The following is a 24,312-nucleotide window of genomic DNA, read 5'->3' as shown; positions in this document are numbered from 1 at the left end:
GGCTGGCGGGACCGGCCTAGCCGGTCCAGTCGTCTCCGATGCTGGGAGAACCGGGAGGGGCAGAACGGGTGTGGATGGAGACCAAGGAGCAAGGACTTAACTGGGCCTGCGGACTCCGTAGGGATTATCCATTTACAGCCTCCCAGTCTAGAGACCGGGCTCCCACAGAAGATGGCACTATTGTTCTAACAAATAAGCTTTGATGGCACCTAAGTGAAATGTTCACGGAGACTTTTTTATAAGAGAATTAAGAGTTCTGAAATATGGGAGTTTACGTATTCCACCTCTTGAGGGAGCACATCTATAGGGGTTTTTCAAACTTTCCCCAACTTTTTTTGTTATTCCCGGTTGATCGTCTTAGATTCCTAGTAAAACCTTGAAATGAAAAGCACTGTGCGCTATGCTTCTCCTAAGGGAATACAAGGAAAAGTGGACTGGAGAAAGGTGCATGGGAAAATAGAGAACGCAGGGGAGAAAAAAGTAGCTATTCTCTGCTGAGGAGCAGAGAAAAGGGGTGGTCTAACATTAAAGGTTTTATTCATTTAACAGACAGAAAGCTGAAAAACTTTGGCATTTTTATTTAGACACGTATAAAAACAAAACAAAAAACTTCAGTGATAGAACAGATACCCCCAGTTTCCCATCCAATGGGACAGAGGTCTGAAGAGGGGTCCTCTTTCTATCCCAACTGGAAGCTTCCCATTACGGGGTGAGAATAGCTCCTAAAAATGGCTCTTGGGACCCATGTGGATCTGTCTCTCGGGTAAGAGGAGGAGATCATTTACAGCACGTAGGTTATGGTTTACAAAGGTGTTCAGTTATTTTTCCTTCTGACTACCCCTGCCTCCACTTCCTGAGATGAGAAGTTGGGTTTAGGAGGCTGTAGTTGTTGGGGTTAGACTTGATTCAGTGCAAAAATAAGACGACAATGCCCCTTACAAGGGCTCTGACTTGTATCAGTTTTCCTTGATACCTTTACAGTAAGAGCACATGGATTGGAAGATTTTGAATCCTGGACCTGCCACTCAATTTACTTAATCTCTTTAAGGCTCAGTTTCCTTATTTGTAAAATGGGATATCTAACTCACAGAATGGGTGTAAGGATTAAGTGAGATAATGTAGGTAAAGTTTAGCACAATGCCTGGCACAAAGTAAATGCTCAATTAATAGTAATCAATATCTACTCCTAACCTCTCTTCACAAGATTTTAAGCTTCCCATTCTTTCTAAGGGGTTAAGAGTTTTAAGCCAAAATTTTACTTTCCCCTGCCAGATTTTGCTCCTTTTCTCTTCCTTAGGAGTCTGATGGGAAACAAAAGCACACTGTGAAGCCCAGTCTCAACAAGTTAGAGTCTGAGAGAAAGGGACATGATATGGGAGTGATCGTATGATATGGGATATGACAAGGGAATAATCCTTCATATCTCCAGGGAGTTCCCCTGAGAAAGCAGAGAAATGGGATTGGGAAAGAACACAAAATAGGGAAAACCTTCTCCTTTCCAGGGAGTGGAAAAGAGAAGAAAGTGCACAGCTGGCTACATACCACAAGAATTTTGTGTCAGTATTTAAAAGCCTCCAAAAATTGAATGGAATTGTCTAGGACTAGGGAGGAAATGGGACTGAGACCTGTGAGGGACAGGGATTAGGGAGAAGAGGGGTACCCTCTCGAGGCGTTAGCTGCCATCAAATGCTCCCTGAGTACCTCGGGGAGCAAGGGTTATGTTCTCTGGGCATTAGCCTTGGGGAAAAGCCTGCTATGCCAGTAATCAGGGTTATCAAAGGCAGAGTCTGTGGCTTCTAAACTACGTAGAGTTTTGAGGTGGGCATAATGGACATGGGAGGCATGGTGTCCAGGCCCCTGGAAAGCTCTCATCTCTTCATAACCTTGTTCAGCTGCTGGGCATGCGCCCATGGCTGCATAATCTCCCCCAGGACCTCCTCCACCACGTCGCTTATTCATATATTCATAGTCCTCATCTGGAGTTGTGCCAGCAGTAGGCATGATGGGCACAGGGTGGAGCGGGCAACTCTGTGTGCTGCCCAGGGAAGCACTGAGATCTGATCCCACATCCATGTACTCATAACCCAGCTCCTCGAGGGAACTTGGCCTAGGGGGACGAGGTGGACTGTGCCTTCTCCTCCGGTTCATGTATTCATACTCCTCATCTTCATCTTCTTCTTCAGTACCCAGGACAGAATTGAGACCCACGGAAGAAAGGGTACCTTCCCGGGAGGAGGGAGTACCTGGGGGTTGAGAAGAGAGGCTAGCTATGTGGAGAACGTCACCATAATAGGCAGTGGGGAATGGGGGGAGTCAGGTACCTTTGAGGTGTGCATCTGGCATGACATATCCGTTGACATCCTCTTCCTCTAACCCTGGTGGGGAGAGTGAGGTGACAGGAGTAAGCAAGCTGTGACGCTGGGAATGGTAGGCACTGTCTCCACGTGGCCGTGGGCTGCGGCTCCGGCTTCTACACATTGACACCTCCTGGAGCTCAGCCTCAGAGCCTGTCACATGACCCTCTGATGACTCTGATACTAGGCGTCCCCGTGGCATTCGGTGCAGAGAGGCTGGACGGGGGCACCGTTCACTACCCCCACAAACTGCAGACTCCTAAGAAGGAAAATAATACACAGAGATTTACACAAAGACAAGAAAAGAGATTGGGTTTTCAACGCCTTCTTTTTTGTAGGACACTGATTAAACCTCAAAGGTTTCTAAAATCTCCCACACTACCCCTGTCGATCCTAAAACATTTTGCCACCCAGCCTCTCAGCAGCTCCTTAAAAAGGCAGGCCTTACCTGGCAAGCCTCCCCAAGATTACTCTGGTTCATAGGCATATATCCAGATGATGGACTTAAAAGGTTCTGGCTCTAGGATGAAAAATGTAAGAAAGAGATTTAGACAAAGGGAAAAAAATTATTTTAATAAATTTTATTGGGGAACAGCCCTGGGCATTGGTTACACATTGCTTTCATGCTACAATGACATACTTAACTCTTTTAAGGAGGGCGCAGCTCACAGTGGCCCATGTGGGGATCGAACCAGTAACTTTGGTGTTATTAGCATGATGCTCTAACCAACTGAGCTAACCGGTCACTCCCAAAGGGAAAAAATCTTATGGGGCCTTTGAATAGTTAATCTGGGTATCTGTGGGGTTCATGAGAGTGCAGGGTGCTCAGGGTGCACAAAGTCTTGGGTAACTTGAAAGTACCTTACCCCACGTGGCCGATTTAGTGTTCCGACTGGCAAGCTGAGGGCAGAGCTTGGTGTTGTCACCAGGTTGTCCTCCTCTGCCTCCAAGTCCAGGTCTAGGTCTAGTTCTGGCTCCAGCTCTACTTCTTCCAGCTCCTTGTTTGTCAGAGCAGGCGGCTCTGCCCCAAGAGGAATTCCAGGTCCACTCTCTCTCTATAGGGGCAGGTGATTGTTAAGGTAGATCCTGGTTCCCACCAAATCCCGGTTGCTCTAAATATCCTTGACACCTCCTAGTCCCTACTCACCTTTATGACCAAATACCGTGGTGGGTCTCGGGCCATCCTGGTGAACTCATTGGCTAGTTCTTTAAAAGTTGGGCGAATGTTCTCATCAATCATCCAACCTGGAAGTAAGATGTAGGAAGTAGAGCCATTAAGAGGGGAGTGGGGTAGGGAGGGAAATCACAATATGGCTGGCATCAGCAGGTAACTCACACTTGACCATGACCATGTAGACATCAATGGTACAGATCTGGGGCTGTGCCAACCGCTCCCCCTTCTCCAGCAGGTCTGGTACTTCAGCCAATCGCAGCCCTGCATAAGGCTCTGCCCCAAAGGTCATCAGCTCCCAAACTGTCACACCTAGTACAGGAAGACATGACTAGTTGATTGTAAAATAGTAGAAATGGGCATGAAGATGAAGGGAAGGCAGAACTTGTTCTGACATAAGGATCTGAAGTGCTTGGAGATTCTAAGAAGCGGTCTCAAAAAGGCATCTGGGCCAGTGAGGTATAAAGGGCATTCAGATGGACTGACCATAGCTCCAGACGTCACTCTGGTGTGTGTATTTCCCAAAATGGATACTCTCGAGGGCCATCCACTTAATTGGAGTCTGGGGAATTAAAGACAAAGGTGTCACCAGTTATTTCCACAAATTTTCTTAGCATTTCTAAACCCCAAGTTCTCTACATTCTTTTTTGTTGCTCTCTGAACTTGTATTGAGTTGTCGGAAAAGTCGTGACACATATTTGCAACAGATGGCACTAGTTCATTTTTGGAAGTACTAGAATGATTCGCATCTATGTTATTGCTATGTCATTTGACAGCTGACAGTTCTAGCTTCATTCTAAAAAAAAACAGCGATTTGATTGAGTTTTAGAGATTTTACAGCAAGTTGAATATGGAAGACCAAACTGTGCATTTTTGCCATATTTTACTGTTTTACTTCCATAAAGGGAAGAATGCGCATCAAGCTTGTGAAAAGTTGCATAAAGTTTATGGTGACAGTGCTCTACAAGAACGTCAGTGCCCACAATGGTTCACACAATTCCATGCTGGTGATTTTTTTTTTTTTTTAAGCTGAGCCATCCTGCCATCTGTTGGCAGCTCAGTAGCAACTCAGCTTGGGCTGGGAATCGAACCGCTGTTGCTCAGAGCTCACACTCTTGAGTGAGCTCTTAACCAAATAAGCCACTCGGCCAGCCCTTGTGCTGGTGATTTTGATCTCAACAACGCTCCTCAGTCAGGGAGGCCCACCGAGGTTGATGACGACAAAATAAAGGCATCGAGCGAGTCAAACCCACGTTACATGACACAGGAGATTGCAGAAACATTGAACATCCATCATCCAAGTGTTCACAACCACCTGAAGAAGCTGGGATACCTAAGCAAGCTCGATATTTGGGTTCCGCATGAACTCAAAGAAGTTCATTCGATGGCGCATATAAACATCTGCAATATGCTCATTAAACGTGAGGAAAACGATCCTTTTTTGAAGCGACTGATAACTAGTGATGAGAAGTGGATTGTTTACAACAATGTGGTGCACATATGGTCTTGGTCCCCACATGATGATTTGCCTCAAATGACATCGAAACCAGACATTCATCCGAGGAAGGTTATGCTCTCGGTGTAGTGGGATTTTAAAGACGTCGTGTTTTTCAAGCTCCTACCAAGGAACCAAACAATCAATTTGAATGTGTACTGTCGGCAATTGGACAGTTTGAACGAATCCATCATCCAGAAACGTCCAGAGCTTGTTAATTGTAAAGGAGTTGGGTTGCATCGCGACAATGTGAGACCACACACAAGTTTGATCACCCGTCAAAAATTATTGGAGCTTGGATGAGATGTGTTGCCACACCCACCATACTCGCCTGACCTTGCGCCGTCAGACTTCCACTTGTTTCACTCTCTTCAAAACTCCCTACGTGGTATAACTTTCAATTCAGATGAGGCTGTAAATCAGCACCTTGTTCAGTTTTTTGCAAATAAAGACAGGTCCTTCTATGAACAAGGAATTATGAAACTCACTGAAAGATGGCAAAAGGTTATCGAACAAAAGGGGCAATATATCATTGATTGATCTTCGTTCTTTATATAAATAAATGACCTTTGAAAAACATAGACAAAATACGTCATGACTTTTCTGACAACCCAATATTTCTGGCATCTCCTTGAACTTACCATAGTGCATCTGCTTGCCTCTGAAAGAGACCACTGACTGCTCCCCATCCCCATGCTTCACTCCACTCCCACCTCCCTACCAGACCTTTGTACCACCTTACCTTGGCCTCACTGTGTAGTAACTGTTTATCATCAGGGGGCAACAGGTCAGCCACCCCAAAATCTGCCACCTGAACCTGACTGGGTGACTTGAGCAGCACATTTCGGGCAGCTAGGTTCCTATGCACCATACCATGCTCCTCGAGGTAGTACATACCCTATAAGGGAAGGAAGTATTCTCAAGGTTGGGGGAATCAATCCTTTAAACCCAGAATCATTCCAAACCCTAGAGGTACCACTCAGAACTTCAACCTTCCCACCCTCTCCCTGCTGGCCTCCAGCCAGGCAGTTCCATCATAGATCTTCTCCAGGCTCCTCTCACCTTGGCAATTTGTACTCCCCAGTTGAGCAGCAGCTGTGGCCCCAGTGCTCCCCGGTGTTGTCTCACGTGATCCAGCAGGGAACCCAGGGGTAAGTATTGAGTGACGAGCTGCAGAGATGATCCTGGACACAGTCCTAGCAGCCGTACAATGTGGGCATGGTCTAGGCTGCCAATGGCCAGCATATGCTAAGAGACACAAGAGGGGTTATCCAAGGAACAAACAGGTTCACATATAACCCCAACATTCAAGTACATCAACATAGCTAATATAGTATTTGCTAACACAGGACCATGCTTCTGCATAATCATATGTAACACTGACCTCTCTTCTAGAGGCCATACAGAATACCCTTCCTTCACTTACATCCGTCACAGCTTGAAAACTTTGCCGTCCACTCTTGTCCTCGATGACTTTAATGCAGACTGGGATCTTTATTGATTCGCCCTCAGGAATCCACACTCCCTGGAAAGTTTTAAGCAAGAGTCATCCTAAGGTCATTCATCCCAGGCTAGTCCTTCCTCTAAATTTTTCTCCCCTCTGCCCTAGATCCTTTCCCTACCTCCCCAGACTTCCTGTGGGCCAGTCACTCACTTTGTGCACAGTTCCAAAGACGCCTGAGCCAAGCACTTTAAGCTTCCTCAGCTCAGTCTCCTTGAAGATTCTGGCCAAGACTTTGTTAGCCTTCTCACTGGGATCCAGAGGCTCTAAGCTCTGAGAAACAAATGGGAAGGAGATACTCAGGAAAGCCCACTCCCATGTCCCCCTCCAAGACCGTCCCCATAGGTGGATGCAAAGAGCAGGAAGAGGAATTGTCTTTAGTCTTATAAAGCATTGTAGTTCTATTGGAAAATAAAAGACCCCAAGGATGGAGGAAGTTGTTTGTGCTCATGAGATGAGGAATCAAGAGGGTTGAGGTTTTTTTTGTTTGTTTGTTTATTTTGTTTTTTTGTGTTTTTTTTTTAGCTGAACCATCCTGCCACCTGTTGGCAGCTCAGTGGCATCTCAGCTCGGGCGGTGAATCAAACCGGGGACCCTGTTGCTCAGAGCTCAAACTCTTCAGCGAGCTCTTAACCAACTGAGGCCGGCCCTGAGGGTTGAGTTTTTCCTTTGATGGGGGAAAGGATGGAGAGGTGGTAATATTATCACCATAAGTGCTTTTATACAATTCTCTGTGTTTTTCAAAGCACTTTCACATACATCACCCCCTTTCACCCTTACAGCCATCCTGTAAGGATGATGTTATTTCCTCTGTATGAATGCATAAACTGAGGCACAGAGAAGGAAAGTAACTTCTTCAAAGTCATGTGGCAAATTAATGGAGAATGCACATCTCCCATTTCTCTGGCAAGAGTCGTTTCTAGTGGACCATGCTACCTCTCCTTGCAGAAAGGGATCAGATCTCTGGGAGGCAGGAAGCTCTTAAAGAGTGATGGTATAGGGTACCTTTCAAGAAAGTAAGCTAGACACTCACCTCACCCCGTTCCAAGTAACGCCTCATAGCTCTCTTATTCTGAATCCGACGCCCACGCCAATAGAGAACAGTGATGCCCAGGATCATGAAAATCACTACCAATCCTACTACCACTGCTAAAGCCATAGCCAGATGGGTGTTGCTGTGGGATAAAGAAGCCTGGCATTATTGTGGGTCCATATCTCCCTTACAAATGTCATCTATACCTGCACTAAAGTTATGGTGCAGATCTGGGGCAAGAAGTTAACATTTACATATATATATATATATATATATATATATATATATATATATATATATATATATATATATATATATACCTTTAAGCACTGAAGGGGTTAACCTAAATCTGGCCCTCCTGAGCTACTGCAAGTTAATTTTAGGAAGGCCAGAAGTCTGGATTCTTGTGCCCCGGGTCCAGTGATACCGAACTGTATATAGAAGGCCAGGATGAGTACTCAAGTCTTCTCAGCAGATAACCGCCCTCTCCTTAGCTTCTCTCCCATATATGCCCAGCTTCCCAGGTCTCCAAGCCCATCATACCTGATCAGGGCCCGTGGTTGGCCTAAACAGTCTTGCAGGTCTGGTCCCTTACACCTAAAGAAGAAAGTCACCTCCTTAAATGAGAGCTTGGCCGGCTCCCATGGGAGGCTCAATTCCAACAGCTACATTGTTTCAGACCCTACCATGGTGTCCCATCCTGGAGCCCAAGCATATCCCAAGATACGGCCTCCATCTCTAGCTCACCAACTCTCTCTGAGTTCTTCCCTTGAATGAAACTCCCCTAAGTTGAGGTTATTCCAGGTTCCCAAAATTTTGTGCTGTTATTGAGTATCCCTTTCTCCAATTCTTCACTACACAGCTGAGAATGATTTTTTTTTTTTTTTAAGATTTTAATGAGGAATTGGGGAACGGGAAAAAACAAGTTGTCCTTCGATCTCAGTTGTGGAGGGCTCAGCTCCAAGTCCAGTCACCATCCGGCAACCCGTAGGCAGCTCAGGGCAGCTCAGCTCAAGGTGCCGTGTTCAATCTTAGTTGCGGGTGGGCATAGCCCACCATCCCATATGTGAGTTGAACTGGCAACCTTGTTGTTAGGAGCACGTGCTCTCACCAGCTGAGCCATCCTGCCACCTGTTGGCAGCTCAGCGGCAGCTCATCTTGGGCACAGCTCACTTGGCACATGTGGGAATCAAATCAGCGACCCTGTTGCTCAGAGCTTGCGCTCTTAACCAACTGAGCCACTCGGCCGGCCCCAAGAGTGATTCTTAAATCACAGTTCTTTCTTCTTTATGCTCCCCTCATCCTCTTCTTTCCCCCTAGGTCTATGCTCCTCCCCCTTCCCCTGACCCCATTCCCTCTTCTTAGCATCCCATCACTGACCCCTGGGTGCAGTTCTCATGGCAGGGCCGACATTCATTCTGAGCGTCTGGGAACTTGTAGATGGGGCCCTTGGCACCTAGGACTCCGTAGGGGCAGCTGCTCACACAGTGGGGCCCATCTCTAAAATGGGCACACTGGGTACAAGCATCAGAACCCTGGTTGGAAAAGAAAAAGTCAGAAAGAATGGAATCCCAAGGTTAATTCCATACCTTCCAGCAAGGACCAACCCAGTCATTCAGGATCCTCCATCCACAAACCCTAGCATTATGTGGCCTCCCTGGGCTGGCCTTAAGATTTGGCCACACCATTCCCAAGATCCTCCAGTGTTGCCTCTGCCCTCTTTCCCTTAGAGATCGTGGTGTTGCTACTGTACCGAGCCATTGCATGTGGCAGTGCCCTCCATGGGCTGGCATTCCGGATGGCAGGAGAAGCATTCAGCCTCATGGGCAAACTCTCGAGGCTCTCTGCAGTGGGGGTTAAAGGGGGGCAGTCATTTCCAAGTCCTGACCTTTATGCCCTGATCCCCCAACCCCAGGGTCTCCTCCCTCATTCCCATCAAAACATATGCAGAAAGTTGTCTGAAGGCTTTCAGGTGCCACCTGAACAGCGCCATCCCAGGACTCATCCCACCACCCCTTCCTGACTCTGTCTCCCCTCACTGTACCCATTCAGAAAGTTGCAGTGGGTCACACAGACGCCTCCTCGGCTGTAGTTACGACAGGACAGGCACTGACCAGGGCCTGGGCCCCAGCATCCCCCGGAGGAGCAGAGTGGGTCACACACTTTGCCCTCTGCCACTGGAAAGGAAGGAGTGGGTCAGGAGTCTGAGGTTTCCTAACAAGCCTTCTCCTGAACACTTCCTCGTTACTGTTTCCAGCCTAACACCCCCCTCTCCTTGGCTTCATCCCCCATCCCTACTCCCACTTCCACGGCAGAACAGCCTTTACACCCCTTTCCTCACTGACTCCCTTTCCCCTCCACCCAGCGGGCCCTTTCCCTCACCACAGTCTCTGCGGGGCCGGTTATGCTTGATGTCTAGCCTCTCTTCCGAAGGCCCTCGGAGCAGCCTAGTCCAGTTCAAAGAATGGTGGTAGCAGAGCTGCCGATTGGCACTTATGTAGATACGCCCAGCACTGATTTCTTTCAAGGATCGGAGGCCCAGAGATGTTATATTCAAGTTCTTCATGATCAACAATGAGAAGCCCCGGCTGAGGACAAGGAGGCGGGATGAGAGGGGAGACCACAAAGGGAAAACTGACAGTGCAGTGGATTCATTTTCATTCAACAGTGTGTTCTGGGCTAGTCAGATGCACTGAAAGGGACTACCCCCCCACCCCCACCCCGCTTTTCCCCATCAAGCTCTCAGGCCCTTTGGACCTACTGTTTGAGATAATGCTTTGTATTTTGCTCAAGGATGCCTAAGAAAAGTGTTCATTACCTGGAGATGCTATCACCTCCACACCTCTTACTCACTTGTAGAGGCTTCTGCCCCCGATGGTTGTCAGGTTGGAAAAGACACTGAAATTGTGCATGTGGGGAGGCCAGGACTGGATGTTCAGGTAACCTGAGGGGTTAGAGAGGTATATGAACAGGGAGCCTTCCTTCTCCCCTTCCTCTTTCTCAGGTTTTCCTGGTCCCTCCCCTGTTGCTTGAGACCTAATTTTAAGTGGTCATATTGTAATTTGTGTCAGTGGTTGAGCTAGTCCAGGGGTCGGCAAACTTTTGAAACGTAAGAGCCACGAGGGGTCAGCAAACTGCAGCTCGCGAGCCACATGCAGCTCTTTGGGTACGTACATGTGGCTCTGAAGTAAAATTGAAAATGAAAATAAAACTATCATAATTTCATTTATAATATTACTTTAATTTTTCCTTATTTGTAAAAATATATTTATGTCTGTTGAATAATTTTTAAATCATTGTGAGGGACAGGATTGCCTCTTCCAGGGGTCAGCAAACTTTTGAGATAGAACGTACCCAAAGAGCTGCATGTGGCTCGCGAGCCGCAGTTTGCCGACCTCTGAGCTAGTCTTCTCAAAAAGGGCAGCTTCTCCTCCCACTCACCTGTGATCTCCCGTACTGTCCGGAAGACATTGAGCTTCTCAGGGTCCAGGGCAGGAATCTTGTGCCAGGGGTCTCTGTAGAGAACAGTAAAAACCAGTCAACAAGGCAGAGGTATAACCCTGTAGCAATGAACATGCCTAGCCTCAGAACTTAGTTTCTAAATACCATTCTCTACTAAAAGGAAACAGCTCCTCAGAGAAATCGTTGAGGCAGGAAAAATATAACATAAGCCTGCAGCACCTTGAATAAAAAAGTAAGGAAGTGCTCAAAGAATGAAGCGTACAAGCCCAAAGAACACAGGAGCCAGCTTGAAGGGGCCCCCAGTAGCCAGATCAGGGACCACTGAACACCAAAATAATGACTGTAAAAGATCATAAACCATTGAATAAAACAAGTATCCACACAGATTAGATAGATAGATAGATAGATAGATAGATAGATAGATAGATAGATAGATAGGAAGGGAAGACTCTCCCTAACACTACAATGCCAATAAATAAATGCAGAAGGAATAATGGAATTAGAAAATCATCACCTGGCAACTCTCATTATAAAAATTAATTCAGGCAAAAATCTCCCCACAAAATACTAACTAATTAATTCCAAAGGGGAAAATATTAACTTTACAGTAGAAAAACCTGACAGACTTAACCAAGTGACCAGAGATATTGCACCAGTGATAAGACAAATCAACATCATATGACTCCTTGATAGGATGCACTGAGAATACAACTGTAGTATTCCTATGAAAAATGCATACCTTGAATCTAAGTATGAGGAAATATCATGCATACCCAACCTGAGGAACATTCTACCAATTACCTGACCTATACCCATCAACAATGTCAACTGCCATGAACTGTTCCAGATTGAAGGAGCCTGAAGATATGTAACAACTGAAATACAATGTGTGATCCAGGACAATAAGACTAATAGTGAAACCTGAATAAGATCTGTAGACTACATAACGTTATGCATCAGTGTTCATTTCCTGATTCAAAAAATTATACTGTGCTTATATATATATATAAAATGTTTTAAAGGAAAATACACTGAAATATAACAGGGATAAGGGAGTACCATGTTTGGAAGTTTACTCTCAAGTGGTTCAGAAAAACAAGAGCATGTTAGTGTGTGTGTGTGTGTGTGTGTGTGTGTTGTGTGTGTGTGTGTGTAGACAGAGGTGGAGGTGGAGAGGGGGAGAGAGAGAAAGGGGGGGGAATATAAAGCATGTGGAATGTTAACATTTGGGGGATCTGAGTAAAAAGTGTATGGGAAATATTTATACCACTTTTGCAACTTTAGCATAGATCTAAAATTCTGTCAAAAGAAAAAAAGAAAACAGGTGGCTCTAATGTTGCATGGGCGCGCACACACACACACACACACACACACACACACACACACACACACACACACAATTTTAAGCGTTGCCCTATGGATTAGAAATGCTCTTTCTTTGTGGCTCCGCTCTAAGGAACAGGACTCTAAGGAACAGAACTTGGAGAAATAACTGGCAGATTTTTATCTGAATTTAATGAAGAACTTTTAGAAATCTTTCAGAAGGAGGCCACAATGTTCCTGTCCTTTGCCATTCAGCTAGATGATATGATATTGCTTAGGGTTGTCTAAGAGAGGACTCAAGTCCTGGAAGAGAGGTTGAGTTAAGCACTGCCAAGTCCTCTGAGCCCTCTAAGATTTTATATTTAGATTCTTAATCAGCTTCACATATGAAGGGTTGAACGAATAAAATGAACTGTGAGGAGATGGATGGGATGGGGGACCAGGGTGGGAAAAGAGAATCTCTAACCCATTGAGGCCAGTGATGAGAAAGTCCAGATTGCCCAGGATCTTGGTGCAGTTCACAAAACCATCAATGTTGCTCGAGTCCACAGTCTGGAAGCGGCTCCCAGAGCCTGTTCCCTCACAGGCTGCAAACAAACAAGAGGCTCAGTGGGGGTTGGGAGGTTTGAGTCATCTCAGAGAAAAGGATCTCTTCTCTTCAACTCCTTACCACCTCCTTACATACCTTTGGGGCACAGCCCCCCACAAGGTTCACACATCTTGAGTCCATTTTTGTCTACTTCCATCTTGTCAGGAGGACAGGCCCTGACACAAGACGTTTGATCCACCACAAAGTTATCTAGGAAAACAGGAGAGCAGGTACCCTTAGAGATGAGGGAGGAACACTGCCAACTACCAAGTGAACCTTGCTCCGTCCTCTGCACCCGAGGTTCCTTAAGTGCCATCCCATGGGATAGGAAGGCCCTTTGCTCTTTGTTGTTCTAAGAAGCAGAACTAGAGCAATTGCTGGAAGTCATAGGGAAGTACATGGGGGGACAGGACGTGGGGGTCACTCACTGGGGGTGGTTGAACCATTTGCCCTCTATGTCCCCTACTTATCACCCAACTTGATCCCTTTCTGTCTTAAAATTTTGTCTAAAATCCTGGTTCCGCTACCATTGTGTTTTCCTTTCAGACACTTACGGGGACAGCTGGCTACACAAACTCCTCCATACTGATACTTGGTGTGAGGATTGGGTTCCAGCTGGAAAGTTAGCTTGTTGTAGACAAGGGGCTGGGGACACTGGCGTACACAGGCTCCACTGTCATTGAAGAGTCGGCAGGCCTAGGAACATAAGAGACTCATAAAGCCACTTCCGCCCCAAAGCCCACGTCCCCATTGCAGAACCCAGGCAAATGGTGCTAACAGTACGTACAAAGCAGTCTGTGTTCTGAGGGCCTGAGCAGCCCCCTGCACACTCATCATGGCAGCACTGGTTGGGGTTGGGCCCAAAGCAGTGACCATTACACTGAGGGGCACAGATGGTCTTGGTCACTATGGAAGGAGAGAAAGGACAGCTGTCAGGGTTCTTAGGACTGCATTCTGAGGTCACTGCTCACCCTCTTGCCCTCCAAGCTCATCCCCACCCCCAGTGGTGACACAGGCTGGGGTAAGCAGGGATATGAACGTGTATGAGTTTGAAGTTTTTAGAGGGAAGTAAACTCACATGTCTGGCAGTCTTCTGATCCGGGACCCCAGCATCGCCCCTTGCAGGCCTCATGACAGGGGGGACCTAGTTGGAAAGGAAAGCAACACCGAGGCCATCAGGGCTAAGAAAGGCTTGCTTGAATCAACAGGGTATGATGTCAGCACAGGCACCCAAGTCCCAGGAAGCAAAGAGCAGGGCAGTGCCCCTCCTTGCCCTTGCAGAGTAGGGCTGGGCTCAAATGAACCTGTCAACAAGGGGTGGAGCCACACCTCCACACCACCCACAGGGCAGCTAAAGGGGAGGGTATGGGGCAAATGCCAAGCTCAGCCCCAGGCCCAGCCCAGGAACTTGGTTCCTCCTTGGCAAGCTGAACCCGGTAGGATTATGTGTGTGTGAGTGGACAGGCAGCAGATTGCGGTCAGGGGTAGGTAGATTCCAAGAAGAAGGGAAGTGGTTGTAGTGGAAAGAGAAATGGAGGTGGGATCCAAAGACCTGGCTTCCCCATTTAGCACACACAGTCTTTGGCCCTTTTCTTGACATACTGCTTCTGTGGTTTGGCTTCTAAGGGACTGACCTGCTCCCTCCTGGCAGGCTCCTGGGGTCTAGGGCCTGAGGTGTTTGTTCAGTGGAGAGGTGGGTTCAGATTAGGGATATAATGATGACAGGAAAGTCACTCTGGTTTGGTGGGGGCAGGGGAGCAGTCTTGATCATGGCCACTCACAGCTCCTTCCATTGTCCTTCACCACTATCTCGGCATCTCGGTCCCTCACGATGTCCCTCCAATCAATTGTTTCCATGTGACAAAGTTTATCATTCTTCTCAATATAAACGCCCCCTGACAGAATCTCTGGGATGGGGAAGAGAAATGACAACGTTAAGGGCTAGACAGCAGGCCTCCTTTCCCATAACCTCCCCACCAGTCCCCTCATCGTTGTGCCGCCCCCCAGCTCAGGAGCAGGGGGAATGGGGCAGACGGATGTCCAATTAAATCCAAACTGCAAAGAAGGCTCGCCTTGAAAGACAGAGGAGGAGCCAGGTGGAAAGAAATTCCTGCCTCCTCAGACACCTGTCCAGATCCGGTTTAGCCAGTGGGGGAAGGGAAAGGAAAGAAGAAGATTCCTGACTCAACAACCCCCTAACCCCGCCCTACCTGTGTGTTTTCCAACTGACTGGGACAAGAAGTAGGTGGCCAGGTGGTAATTAAACCCTATATTCTTCCAGCTTATGGACAATTGTGAGCGGGAGGAGGTGGGATTTTCATTCCCAGGGAAGGAGGCATATCAAGATACACTATATTTTGAAGTTAGAGGAATGGGTAACAGATCCAGCTCCAACTCCAGGATAAAGGACCCTCTCCCTGGAGCAGAGGCCACCAGCTCTCTACTGAAGCCCTCTATTGTTTGACTAGTGAACCTTTAGATCACAGGAGTCAAAGCGGTGGGCACCTTGAAAGGGGTACTTAAGAGTGAGCAGTCTTGGGTCATCGTCAAGGAGGCACCTGACAGCAAGTTGGCTGCCAGGCAAGACCAGGAATCATCAGGAACTGACCAGTGAGCTGAGTAAAGCGGAGCTGGCGCAGAGCATGGCTGGAGTTGGTGTTATAGTTCAACATGACAAAGATGGCAAACTTCCCATCGTAGACCTGGGTCCCCCGCACAACTCGGAGGTTGGGTAGTGGCAATGTAGAGAACTCATTCATGGCCACGAGGACATAGCCAGTCACTTCTCGGATCCACTGTGACAGAGCAGATGGTGTCAGTGAGAGGGATGACAGGGTAAAATGTCTCAATCCCCTCTCCCTCCCTAAAGCATTAAGGAATCCCCAACTTCTCTAATTCTTTCTAACTCCTTTTTTGGAGTAAGGAGAGCTGGAGGACACTACTCTGTCCCTTCTGCAGGTGAAGACAGGCAGTCGAAATGATGAAGGAATTCTAGTCTCTTAACCTTTCCTTCTCAGAGCTCCTCATCCCAGGAATGTCCTTGCTTAGTCCCTTACCCATTTCCCCAAGTGCTTCTCAGTCCTCTATGTGTCTCTCTATGTTAGTCCCTGGTACAGAACCATGCCCCTTCCCCTTCTATGGCCAGCCCCTGTGTGTCCCTGGTTATAGCGACCAGACCACAGGTCCCAGATTCCAGTCACTGTCCCCACAAACACACAGGTTTGATCTTAGGGACTATTGAGTCTTAGGAAGGCTGACCTCGGCAGCGGGTAGCCCTGAGGAAGGGAAGGAGGCGTCTGTGGGGAGGGAGGATAAGGTGTAACAGATTGAGGAAGGTCGGGCACTCTAACCTGCAGGAAGGAGAGGTCAGCATTGTGTCCTGTGAGCACAATCTCCAGGTTCCCCATCACCACCTCACACCTCTCGTAGAGCTTGTACAGTGTCTGATATTGGTTGTCAGCATCGCCAGTCACACTCAGCCCATTCAGAGTCCCAGAACACACTATTCAAAGTGGAGGTAAGAATGGCAGAGGGTTGGAGACAAATTTTCAGCCCTGTCCCCCGAGACCACCCACTGGCTTGCCCTTTTCCAGTGACATTCAACAGGATCAGAAGGCAGCTGCCTTCAACCCAACCCTCACCCCTACAAATAGACAGGAAGGCCTGTTGGCATAAGACCTGAACTTTCTTTTCTCAGACTCTCCTCACCATCCCCCTGAACAAGAAGGTGAAAAGGTTTCCTTTTTCCACCAGGACCTCGTGTGTGCCTTTTTCAGATAGTAGGGGGTTAATCAAGGAAGAGGGAAGGTTTTACCCCTCCCTAGAAATAAGTTAGAAAAGGACACAACTTGGTTACTCTCTTCTTCCCCTCCCCCCTCCAACCAGGGCACTCACTTCTCTACCCCCGTCCTGCCTCTCTCTAGGTCCTGGAATAAATATCTCTTTGGGGCTAGCACACAGCCCCTATTGTGTCTACAGAGGGTGGGAAGGGGGCAGTGCCTGGGGCCACAGTCCAGCCCACAATGAGGCGATTCTATCTAGGAGGAGGGGGCTGCCCCACCCTGTCCCCAGACACCCTGTCCTCCGCAGCACCCCCCTCCACCCTCAAGCCTTGGGCACAGACAAGTGACCTCACTAGCGGGGGGAGCTCTGGTAGTGGTGGTGAGGTCAATGTGAGCTTTGTCTCTAAAGCTGGAAGATAAGGAGCTGGTTGCCTACCCCACACACCCCTTCCTAAACTCTGGCTTCTCTTCTCACTCCCTTCCCCTATCCCAACACACTTTCCAGCCTAGGGTATTTCTCAGCAAATATAGAGGGGTCTGGAGTGAAACAGCAGCAGACTCCCCTCATTCTAAGCCTCCACCCAGTTTCACTGTCTGAAGTCATTAAAAAGCCTTCCGACATGGCAATCCTCACTCACATTGGGTAGAGCCTAAACTTGAGGTCCATGAGGAATGTAGTAGGTCTTGGGGGTTTTGCTTCACCTTGTAAGTACGGAGGATGTAGGGGCTATAGGAAATCTTGACCCTGAAGCCTTATCCCCATCTCTTTCCTCTGGCTCAGTGAAAGGCTCTGGGGAGGGTGTGGGGGACATACCACCTGTTCCAACCACCCTTCCCTGAGGCAGTGGCAGCTTAGTGGGAGGCAGGAATGGGAATGATGGGAGGAAGATTGGTGAGGTCCAAACCCCTCCTCCTAAATATACCCCTATTGACCACTTTGAGGGCTCCCATTCCCTCTCATTCCCCACAAAGGGAAGAGTATAGACAAAAACGGGTAAGTAGGCAGGCAGCTCCCAGAGGAGCCTGGGAACTCCAGGGTCCTTGGGCTGAAATGAAAAAGACTAGGAAAGTTAGTCATTTCTGGAACAGCCCCACCCCAACCCCCTTCCTGGCAGGACACCCCCTCTTCCAATTCAAGGCACCAACCCTTCTCTCCAGATAAGGGAGGAGCCAAGATTTCTGCAGAGGGAAGTGGGGTGTGTGTGTGTATGTGCACACACTTGTGAGACACACACAGATAGCTAGCTTCTCTGCTGGCCCAGAAATCTATACTATTGGGTTGTCGGAAAAGTCATGATGTATTTTTTCTGTTTTTTCGAAATGCGTCATGACTTTTCGGACAACCCAATAGTTCTGTCCCTGGGTTTCTTTATTAGGAAGTATTTCAGGTGGCCCCATCCATCCCACTTGTCCATTGTGCAGACTTTGAGTCTGTGCTCAGAAGACTCCAGTGTTAGAGGTCCCAGTTCCCTGCCACCCAGAGGGTAAAGTCCATACTACATAAACAGGGAGCAAAGGGCCTGAGCGGGGAAAAGAGTATAAACACCTCTGAGGAGGCACCTAGGGGGAAGGCAGGGGGAGGGGAATTATAAAAATCCCTGCTGTACTCAGGGACCAGGGGCACAGGGAGGGGCAATGTCACAGGCCCTCCTAGGGTAGAGAGCACTGGGGTGGGTCACAAGAAGAATCTCCAGCCCCTCTTCAACCACAGGCCTCCACTCCAACATCCCCCACCCCCATCAGAGTCAGGACAAAGGGGCTATAGAAGGACTGAGACAGGGCCGGATGCCCAGAGGCTGCAAGATCCAGATAAAGGGTAAAGAGACCCAACCATGCCTGCCCCCTGGCTGCTTCAGGGAAGGTAGCCAGGACCTGAGACTCCTGGGTTCCTGGTAAGAGATTACAGGGGTCTGAAAGGGACAATGATAGTCACACTACTAGGTCCCTCCCACTCTAGTACCCAACCCTCCCCCCAACCCCCACCTCCCCATACACACACACACTCCACCAGCTGGGAGTGTTCACATCTCAAGATCCCAGGGTCTAAATTTAGGCCCAGCAACTGTGGGGGAAGCACAGGTGTTTCTCCCACTCCCACTCTGGGGAAGGGGCCCTGGCTGTGCCAAACCCGGAGCTGAGATCTAGGGGGAGGGGAGATCAACAGGATTCCTCCAATGCCAGCAACATCAGCACCCCTCAGGTGTCCATGGTCCCAGAGACACCCCAAAAGGGGTGGACTCAGATGGCATGGGAGTGGGAGGAGGAATGGAAGAGCAATCTGACTCCTCTAGACTCCTAGAGACAGAGTCTGACAAACAAAATGGGGGTGGGAGAGAAGCTGGGTCTAGGAAGAACTCCCCAGGCAGAACAGGAAGCTCAGAGGGGGGGAGAGGAGCCCTGTTAGCCCTCATGTTGGGGAGAGAAAAGACCAACAGTGAGCAACACAGGAGGAAAGTCCTTGAGGCTACTGCTCAGCTTTAGGTCCAGGGCCGTGTATATAGTAGATGCTCAATAAATTTTAGTTGATTTGCTCTGGATCTTGACAAAGAGAGGTTGGTCATGTTGGCAACAGCCAACTTTATGATTTTTAGGGAAAGAGGGCAATCAGGCTCTGCATAGCCTCTCACCCTGGTATCACCTGGACTTGGCTCATGGGTTAATCTCAGCCCTCCCCAGGGCAGGCTCACTCACGGAAGAGGAGGTGCCTCTCTTGTTTTTCCAACACTAGAGAACAACAACCCCCTCCAACCCTTCCACAGCTCCACCCTGTCGGCAAAACAACAAAACTGGAGATTGCTGAAACCAGGGGGGTAGGAGGGGGGTGGGCGGGGGCAAGAGACTGGGGAGCAAACTAAGACACCCCCGCTTTCTCCAAGATCCCCACCTCCAATCATCTTAAATTTACAGAATGGAAGTCCCAGCTCCCCTCCATGCAGAGCCCCCCCAGAAGTGTGAACTCTTTGGGCATCAGTCCTATCGCGAAGGATAAATTAGAGGGTTGGCGACGCACTGGGGAGGAGGTGGTGGTCCAGGAAACCTGTTCCCCCCAACTCTGCAACTCCGGGCCCACGCCGAGAACCCGAGCCTGACGGTCCCTGCCCAGGTGATCCCAGCGGACCCGGGGTCAGTATCCCCAGCCTTGCGCCACCCGATCTCCTGCGGTTGCCCCAGGACTCCGTGCACTCAGTTCGGAGTCCCAGGTTCCGAGCCTGCCGGTGTTCACGCGCCGCTTACCTGCCTGTGAGTTGCCCACCTCGGAGCCCCGGGCCAGGCTGAGAAGGAAACCCAGCACCTGCAGAGCCCGGTTTGCTCTCATGACTCCAGCGGAGGGTGAGCGGAGCCCCGCCGAATCCGGCCCGGGGGGCCCCGGGACTAAGACATCGAAGCGGAGCCACCTGAGCCTCCGGCGAACTGGTAACTGCGGCCGACGAGGTTGCAAACTGCAACCGGAGCTGGAGCCAGAGTCCGGGGCGGGATGGCAGGGGAGGGGTGTGTGTCTGAGGCAGCGCAGAGGGAGGGGGTGAGTCACGGCCGCGCCCCCGCGGGCGCGAGGCTGGAGTGGGGACTGCTGGAGCCTCCACCCGCCGCCAGCACTCCCCACGCCCAGTGCCCCGCAGCTGGGCCAAGCGAATCCAAGATGGGTCTCACCCGAATTTTTCTTCGGGAGCTGTACTAAGGGGAGGTCAAGATTCTAAACGCCCCCAAAAGACTCTAAATGGCTAAGGTAATGGGGGTGGGGAGACTGCGCCAAAGCCCGGCCCCCTGAAAGTTGGCCTCGCCCATTAACCAAATCACTCAACTACCCTAGCCGGTTGGGTCACTTGGGGGATTTTTCTCTCTGAATGTGAATGTTTCCCTCTGTGTTTTTTGAGGGGGAGGGTATTTTTGCCTCACGCTCAGGTCACCTCAGTTTCCCCGGAAACCCCTCGAAACCCCATAACTCATCTACCCTGCCGAGGAACCCGAGCTCCAAGGCCGCGTGAAATTGCACTGTCTCCGGCCGCTTCCTCCTCCAGACCCGGCGCCGGCCGGGTCTCTCCGGGGGATTTGGTTGGGGGGCGGGGGTGGTTTCCAGCCTGGGAACAGACCCGAAGCCCGCGTTTCCACTTCCACCCCGGGAGGGGCTCCAGCACCTGTCGCCGTCCCCTCTGCTGCCCCCCACGGCCGCCTGGGAGAACAGCTGCCTCCCCATCCACACGAGTCTGACCGCGCCGTCGGGGCGGCGGGAATTCCTGAAGCTCTTCTGGGGACCTAGATGGGCACACTGTCCCCACCACAGGCGCTCACACCTTCCCAGGCGCCTTCCAAGCCAGGGCTGGAGCTGGGAAGGAGGAGGAGGAGGTGGTGAAGGAGGAAGTGGTCTGAGGGCACTACAGACTGCATCCACGAATGTCCTGGATCCCTGGCATCTCCAGCACCAGCTCCCGGATTCTGGCAGGAGGCGGTAGGGTGCTCCGCGAATGGCAGCCCAAAATCCGGCTAGCCTCGGGACGTATCCGCCGGGCGCCCCCTGGTGCGGAACCCGCGATAGTGAGGCTCCACGATTGGCATTCCGGATCTTGGCCTGAGAGCCTAATTATTTTCGCCACAGTTTTTAGCCTGAAGACGTCAAGAACAGTTGATGAAGAAAAATTTCGCCTCTCACTCCGACCCTAGACTACCGGCTAAAATTCTTGAAATTTGCTCGGTATTGATATACACCCTAGAGGGTCCACTCTCTGCTGGAGGCTTACCTTTGCCCGAGGGCGTTGGCCTTGCCCTAACCACTTGCATAACAAACATAATACAGTAGTAATCACATCAGCGAAACCTTAACATATACATAGATATACCACTTTATTTGCAAGTGTTTCCTCAAACTTCCAGAATGTTTCACTTAACATAAAAATGTGTGTTAGGTGACCCCAGTCTACATTTTATGGAGCTGGAAATGTGTGACTTTTCCAAGGTCATGTATTTGATGACAGTGGATCAGGTGATCAGGAAGAGGGGCTCAGGTTTTTGCTTAGGATTTCTTATGTCACCCTGATACTGGAGCTTCATCTGCTCCGAATGACATTCCCACCAGATAACTGAACGAATATTATCTTAAGGGGCCTTCCGTTTTATTACCCACCTCAAATTAGTGTTCAAAGGCCCTAGTTCTGAAGGAGGAAGCCCTCCTTAGTTTCTGTTTGTAAAACAGTTTTGTCTATTTATAAAGGTGGTTGTTTGAATTTAATGAGAAAAGGCAGGTAGAGCTCTTAATTATTATGTTGTGCCGGACCTCTAAGAAGCATTAAATAAATGCTAGCTGTATTTATTCTAACTATCACCAACCCCATCTCTCCCCTTCCCAACGAGATCCCAAGTTGTGTTTGCTGGTATACATTCTTCAATACTTAGAGAAACAGGGATATAAACACTGGATAAAGCTGACAAGCTAGGGGCCATCTCTGTTGGGTGCTACCCTAACTGAATACATAAAGGAAGGGAGGCTGTATTTACAAAAGCTGCAGTAATCCAGCATTCTTTTATCTTTCCTTACTCTTATCTGATGACTTTGGTTCTTATTTTACTGTGAAAATAAAAGTAATCAAAAGAAAACATCCTTATCTTTCTACCACCAATCTGGCCAATTTTCCTCCATCTTCACTTAATATACTCTGACTTCCATCTTGTTACAATGATTGTCCTTGCTGCTATTTAAGCAGACTGACTGTCACGCCCCCCCCCCTTCCCATCCCGGTAACCCCAGCTTCACCCTCCTACACCTCAGATCATTCCTTCTTGCCTTTTTCCTACATTATCCCCTTTCTCCTATATTATCAAATTTCCTTTCTACTAGATCATTCCCATTAACATACAAATGTGCTGTAATATCTGCCATCTTTAAAAGAATACAACAAAACAAATAAACTTTCTTTGACCCCATAGCCTTCTAGTCTTTTGCTCATAACTGCTGCAAGATATTCTATCATGTGGACCCCTATGCTTTATTCGTTCATCACTCCAATGATTGCTTCTTGTTTCTGGCTACCACAACAATGTTGCACTAGCACTAAATACCCTTGTACATGTCTCCTTTGGTTCTGTAATAGTTTCTTATGCATAATGAGCCTCATACTCTCTGGAATGTCACACCATAAGTAGTGGGATTTCTGTATCCCAACTTCCTCACCAACACTTGATATTATTCAGGTTTTCTTTTTTTTTTTAAGATTTTTTATTGGGGAATTGGGGGGATGGGAACAGTGCTGGGGAATTGAGGGAAGGGGAACAGACAAGTTGCTGTCCTTTTGTTCTCCAGGTCTAGTTGTGGAGGACGTTGCTTCACTGGCCCAAGTTGGCACCATCACTGCTCTCCTCCCGGGTGAGGCAGATCAGTCGCCGGCTTCTGGACAGACGCTCACTGCGGCTGCTGGCCGCTCACTGCGGCTGCTGGCCGCTCACGCTGGCTGCTGGCTACATACGGTAGCCCATGGCAACCCACTGCCACAGGGGCTGCAGCCTACACTGTCACTGGCGACTGATGGCAACCCAGCTCCAAGTCGAGCTGTTGTTCAGCATCTTAGCTGTGGAGGGCAGTGTCACTGGCCCTCATATGTGGGATCCGAACCGGGGCCCTCTGGCATCCCAAGCCAGTTCTTAACCATCGCACCACTCGGCTGGCCCTTCATTTTTTTTTAATTTGCCATGAATTTAAAATATCACATTGCATTTCTTTAATTACTAATATGTTTGAGTATCTTCTAAAATTTTTTCTTACTTTTGTTTTTTTCTCTTTTATGAATTGCCTATTCATTTTCCTTTGCCAATTTTCCTGTAGGGAGTTCCATATGTTTTATATCAATTTGCAGCAGTTTATTATATATTCGGTTGTTGGAAAAGTCATGACGCATTTTTGCAATGAAAAACATAGAAAAAATACGTAATGACTTTTCCAACAACCCAATATTTCAGATATTAGTCCTTTTTTTTTTTTTTTAAGCTAGGCCATCCTGCCACCTGTTGGCAGCTCAGCGGCTGCTCAGCTCGAGCCAGTCATCGAACCGCTGTTGCTCAGAGCTCAAACTCTTGAGCGAGCTCTTAACCAACTGAGCCACTCGGCTGGCCCTCAGACATTAGTCCTTTGATGGTTTAATTTTACTTATTTATTTACTTACTTATTTATTTATTTATTTTAGAATTTTTATAAGAGTTTATTTGAGCCAAACTGACAACATATGGCAGGGAGCAAGATCTCAAATGCTCTTCTCTGTTGGTTTTAGACATTGCAAATATCTCAACTTTCATCATTAACTCTATCAATAATCTTGTTTATTGAACAGAAGTCCTTAATTTTGGTATAATCTGATTAGTCAATTTTACTTACGGTTTGTGATCTTGGTATTTTTAAAGACTTTCTTCCCCACCCTTACAGCACATTTGTTCTGGTATAATTGAGATATAACTGATAGACAATAAATTGCACTTTTTTGGGGGTGGGCGGTAATTGGGGGATGGGGACAGCGCTGGGGAATTGGGGGAAAGGGAACAGACAATTTGCTGTCCTTTTGTTCTTCAGTCTAGTTGTGGAGGACGTTGCTTCACTGGCCCAAGTTGGCACCATCATTGCGCTCT

General features: G+C 48.5%; 1 protein-coding gene across 2 annotated transcripts; it reads right to left on the bottom strand.

Annotated features, from left to right (window-relative positions):
- Positions 1-558: 558 nt before the first annotated feature.
- On the bottom strand, positions 559-20,710 carry ERBB3 (erb-b2 receptor tyrosine kinase 3). 2 transcript variants are annotated; one of them, XM_019669154.1, is made up of 28 exons: positions 19,945-20,710; positions 16,279-16,430; positions 15,537-15,723; positions 14,710-14,835; positions 14,007-14,072; positions 13,716-13,834; positions 13,483-13,624; positions 13,025-13,138; positions 12,806-12,926; positions 10,996-11,069; positions 10,408-10,498; positions 9,937-10,142; positions 9,599-9,731; positions 9,308-9,398; positions 8,935-9,089; positions 8,098-8,151; positions 7,555-7,696; positions 6,675-6,794; positions 6,447-6,545; positions 6,083-6,268; positions 5,763-5,918; positions 4,012-4,087; positions 3,691-3,837; positions 3,502-3,599; positions 3,221-3,409; positions 2,803-2,874; positions 2,322-2,613; positions 559-2,222 (listed from the first exon to the last, which is right to left on the bottom strand). In XM_019669154.1, the coding sequence occupies exons 1-28, from the start codon at positions 20,024-20,026 to the stop codon at positions 1,717-1,719; spliced, it is 3,996 nt and encodes a 1,331-aa protein (XP_019524699.1). In that variant the 5' UTR covers positions 20,027-20,710; the 3' UTR covers positions 559-1,716. The 2 variants fall into 2 exon arrangements, with proteins under 2 accessions (XP_019524699.1, XP_019524698.1); XM_019669153.1 differs by having other exon boundaries at positions 559-2,243; positions 19,945-20,709.
- Between the last annotated feature and the right edge of the window lie 3,602 nt (positions 20,711-24,312).

Source organism: Hipposideros armiger, unplaced genomic scaffold (assembly GCF_001890085.2).
Source record: "Hipposideros armiger isolate ML-2016 unplaced genomic scaffold, ASM189008v1 scaffold_548, whole genome shotgun sequence".
Classification (NCBI taxonomy): domain Eukaryota; kingdom Metazoa; phylum Chordata; class Mammalia; order Chiroptera; family Hipposideridae; genus Hipposideros; species Hipposideros armiger.
This window is presented reverse-complemented; position numbering and strand designations above follow the sequence as displayed.

What these genes read in the sequence shown, in the direction of transcription:
- ERBB3 (XM_019669153.1), bottom strand. Translation starts at nt 20,026, where the DNA reads ATGAGAGCAAACCGGGCTCTGCAGGTGCTGGGTTTCCTTCTCAGCCTG. An exon ending in GGTGGGCAACTCACAGGCAG is followed by an intron (nt 16,431 to 19,944) that starts GTAAGCGGCGCG and finishes CACTTTGAATAG; the next exon opens with TGTGTTCTGGGACTCTGAAT. An exon ending in CTCAGAACACAGACTGCTTT is followed by an intron (nt 13,625 to 13,715) that starts GTACGTACTGTT and finishes TTATGTTCCTAG; the next exon opens with GCCTGCCGACTCTTCAATGA.